Below are 4178 nucleotides of genomic sequence, written 5' to 3'. Positions count from 1 at the left end.
ACGGCAGTAAGGTACGTCTATCACAAAAATAACACCTGGAGCGATTCTGTCTTCCATGATATATACTTCTTGATAATCTGTCTCATTAAAAACTACACACTCTCATTCTCAAATAATTTTCTGAGCAAAACTACAGTATATTGTAATTTTCAATAGCCTTGTCACAAATGAACATGGGTTCGAGTTCAAGAATATAAACCGATCATCACACAAGTGCCATGTTTTCATTATTGACTATCAAGGAAAGACAATGAATCACAATAAAGAAAATAACTAACCGAAATAAATGAAACAAGGATTAAACATAGAGAATCAGTCAGAATACTGCCCCCGAAATGCCCTGGCACGGCCGAGAGTGGGGAGAGTACGCTATCCCTCTCCAAATGCTCTCATATGGCTACGCGTTTACAGCCTCTGTGTATAGGAGGACATACAGGGAAGTTAAACAAGACAATAAAATGTACTGAACGTATTTCTAAAGACTTGTCGGTCTTGCGCGCGAACGCCTAACCTGTAGACCACTGAGTTGACATTTAATGGTGTTAATGTCTAACACACCGAAGACAATGATGGATGATGGCGCAGTATCATGGATTGGTTGAATTCAGACATTAACACCGTTGGATGCTGGCTAACTCAGTGGTCTACAGGTTAGACGTTCGCGTGCGAGCCCGATGGGTCCTAGGTTCGAATTCTGAGAGCGGCATCGTGGATAAGCACTGCTGAGGTAGTCCGAAACTAAGATGGAACGGCAGTTCAGTGCTTCCAAGTTTTCCATGGTAGTTACTAAAATCTTCACAAAACCTCCTTCTGATATTTTTTTCAAAAAACAACTAAAACATCAATGGGAAGATTCACACAAGTAATACTAAGTGAATTTAAACTTCACCCCATTGCACAAGCAAGTGGCTATCAGGACTCAGTAGCTGAGTGGATAACGTGATGGGGTTTGAAGCGAAAGCTACTGGGTTCAAGTCCCAGAGTGAACATCAACAAATCTGAGATGCAGGTACATCCAGCTAGTGACGAGTCTCAAATAGGACGAAACGCGCATCAAACAGTAATCCACTGCTACCCACTATTCATCTTTGCTCACAATGCTTGTGAATTAAGGCTACATCGAGTCAATACGCATAGTATGCACACATGCCAATAAGTGAGAGACTGACCAGTTGCAGTCCTAAAAACATTAATCAGAAGATTCAAACAAACAATACTAAGTGAATTTCAACTCATATTATTACCTTAAATGAACGAGATATCGTAAGTAGGCAGGTAATTCATTACGTGTATTCAATGATATACCAGTAGTATGAGTAGTATTACTATTAGTAGTAGTATTATTAGTATTATTAACAGCATTCTGTGAACCATATGAACTTAATGAACAAATAGATGCAATAGAAGAACATGAACATGATGATGAAGATTGTGATGAAAAGGATAGAAATGGTGTATTTGGTTCAGTTAATGATTTTGATGATATATTCCATAAATGATCTGTAGTACAATTGGATGATGTATTAACTGATACATTAGGATTTAACATCGATGTGGTAAGACTATTAGTACAATCTAAATGATTCATTTGGGTATGTGTAGTAGTAGTTTGACATGGTGTAGAACTATGTTGAGGTTTATAAAGAGGACACGTGGAAGATGTTGATTGGGTTGTATTCATCATTTGATTTGAGATCATTTGAGATGAATCAAATTGATGATGATGATGTTGTTGTTGTTGTTGTTGTATTGGCATATAAACTGTACGTTGTCTTAGAAATGTTTGACAATTTGGTGGCATATCAGCTAAATCATATACAATTACAAACATTTTTACGACAAGACCAGTTGGATTGAATAAAGTTAACTGAAAAAAAAATAGAAAAAGAAAAAAATGAAATGAATCGACTATAGTAAAGAATATTGATAATCGACATACATTTTGTTACAGTAAGGAATTCATCTTGATACCTAATGTCGGAAATTGCAAGAGTACGTTGGAACGAACCTAGAAGCCTCTGAACAGAGATGTAGAACTACCCCATGAAGTCATCAACCTTTGGATTAAAACATATAGGTAGGTACCAACTATCTGGTTGCCCCCAAATGCCCTGGTACGGTTGAGAGTGGGGAGAGTTCGCTCTCACTCTCCAAATGCTCTCATATGACCTCACGTATATAGCCTCTGCCACACAAGTCCCACTCACTGCCTTCTCGTGGCATTACTGTTGTCTACGAAATTGAGAGGACGAAAAGCGAATGTCCGGCGCTTTAACCGGGTTGGTGGACACAGAAAGTCCACCTAGGGAAGTTGGAAAAACCCTCATTCCAAACCAATGGTGCATATGGGCTGCAGTATCCTGAAGGAACAAATGCCGTATGAACCAATTGTTGGTCACCGGCTACCATGGGACTATATCTCATTACGATGCTCCACTGCCTCGTGGATCAGAACTTTATGTCAAAGGCTTCGGGAGTGACCACCTAAGAAAACCACCTGTCTCGGTTTGGACAGTCGATCAGTATCACAGTCCACACACAAATCAAATGACCCTTTGTAGCTCACATCTATTTGGTCCCCCTTTTGTACTAATATTTATGTGTTCAAATAAATTAATCAATTCTCTGAACACTAATTTCACTGGTTAAATTAAAGGAAAAACAATTTAATGACTAAATCGAGTAACCAGATAGTTAGGTAGATGTTGAGATAAAATGGTGGTTGGAGATGGTCAACAAGATACCCTGGACCCGGGTTTCGTGCTACTTGGCACTCGTCAGCAAGATATACCTGTAATCTTGAGGGAACTGGTGCTCCCTGAGTTAGTTAGATGTTTCTAGTTGTAAAGGCAAACGAAAGACTTTAGACCATAGCAACAAAACTATACCATTTTAATTACGAATTATATACATATATATGTTAAATAGTGGCTAGTGGTGAATCCAAGGTGTGTTTCGTATTGATTTGTGAGCTCATCATCAGTAGGACACATTATTGGATCACAGTTTTAGTGAGTCAAATGGAAATCGGATCTAGAACATTGAATCAAATATGGAATGCTTAATTACCGAATTTATAAGTCACGAAATTACTTATTTGTTGATCGAATACGAGACTGACCAATTACACCCTTAACATTATTGGTAAGATTCAAATAGCAAATACAAATGGATTAGAATAATAGTTGTTACAAAAACGTATCATTCTCATATTGTTTGGTTCACAGGGTCAATTATTGAAGTGCGATTGATACTGTAGACTATCAACGTTGATGATCTATGTCGAATGATTGGAAGCCTACTCGAGTTAGACGAGAATGGTGACGAACCAACTAAAGCTGAAGTCACACCTCGCGATCAGCACCTTACGTGAATTGCCCCATCGACGTATTAAAGGATCATAGATGCTCTGGAGACTGTACAACACAAAGGACGTTATTACAGGAATATATTAAAGTAGATACAAGCGAAAGCAGAACCACTACCGCATGGGCCAGTCCATGGCGTATGGATTAATTGATGCGCGTTGATTGTTCTCGACCTGGACGGGGATCGATGATCTGTTCAATATTTAGTGACCCAACTGCCGAATGATTTGGCTAGGGTTCAGTGACATTTCACTGTCCCTACAATACGATTTACAACACAAAAGCTAATATTATTTTAAGCGTGACTTAATAACGAAATGTCCGATTGTTGTGTCATGGCATTTCAGTAATATAAACGATACTGTGGTTCAAGCTCATGCTACATTGGATGAAAGTAAAGTATTTTCACTCTGCTTAAATAACACAAACAATAAATACTATACGATAAACTCTAGAGAAAGAGGGAAGACCAAGGAGAATTAGAAACTATTATTCTATGAGAAGTGATGAGATACTTTGACAGCAAACGAAACCAATGGACCCAAGGAATAAATATTATGTAGAAAAAACTACTATGTATAGTTAATCTGAAGTCAATTACATCAATTAACTAGGTCTACAGGTTTGTGTCGAAAATATTCCATAACACAAAATACATCCAACCATCACAATTGATTGATCACTGGGTGGTGATCAATGTCATGCGTGTCAAGTCCTTTTTAGTGCTGATCGAATGCTATCGATCAAGTTGCAATGTGGCCACTATTCTAGATGGCTCGACACTGCGTGCACTATGTTGAGATAAAATGG

General features: G+C 38.2%; 1 protein-coding gene across 1 annotated transcript; it reads right to left on the bottom strand.

Moving 5' to 3' along the window:
* Positions 1 to 1240: 1240 nt before the first annotated feature.
* Smp_206080 (unnamed protein product) lies at positions 1241 to 1831 on the bottom strand (the record flags this gene model as incomplete). Its single annotated transcript, XM_018792042.1, has 1 exon — positions 1241 to 1831. One exon carries the CDS (start codon positions 1829 to 1831, stop codon positions 1241 to 1243), a length of 591 nt encoding a protein of 196 aa, XP_018644808.1.
* Between the last annotated feature and the right edge of the window lie 2347 nt (positions 1832 to 4178).

The sequence above is a fragment of the Schistosoma mansoni genome (genome assembly GCF_000237925.1).
Source record: "Schistosoma mansoni, WGS project CABG00000000 data, supercontig 1367, strain Puerto Rico, whole genome shotgun sequence".
Lineage (NCBI taxonomy): Eukaryota > Metazoa > Platyhelminthes > Trematoda > Strigeidida > Schistosomatidae > Schistosoma > Schistosoma mansoni.
This window is presented reverse-complemented; position numbering and strand designations above follow the sequence as displayed.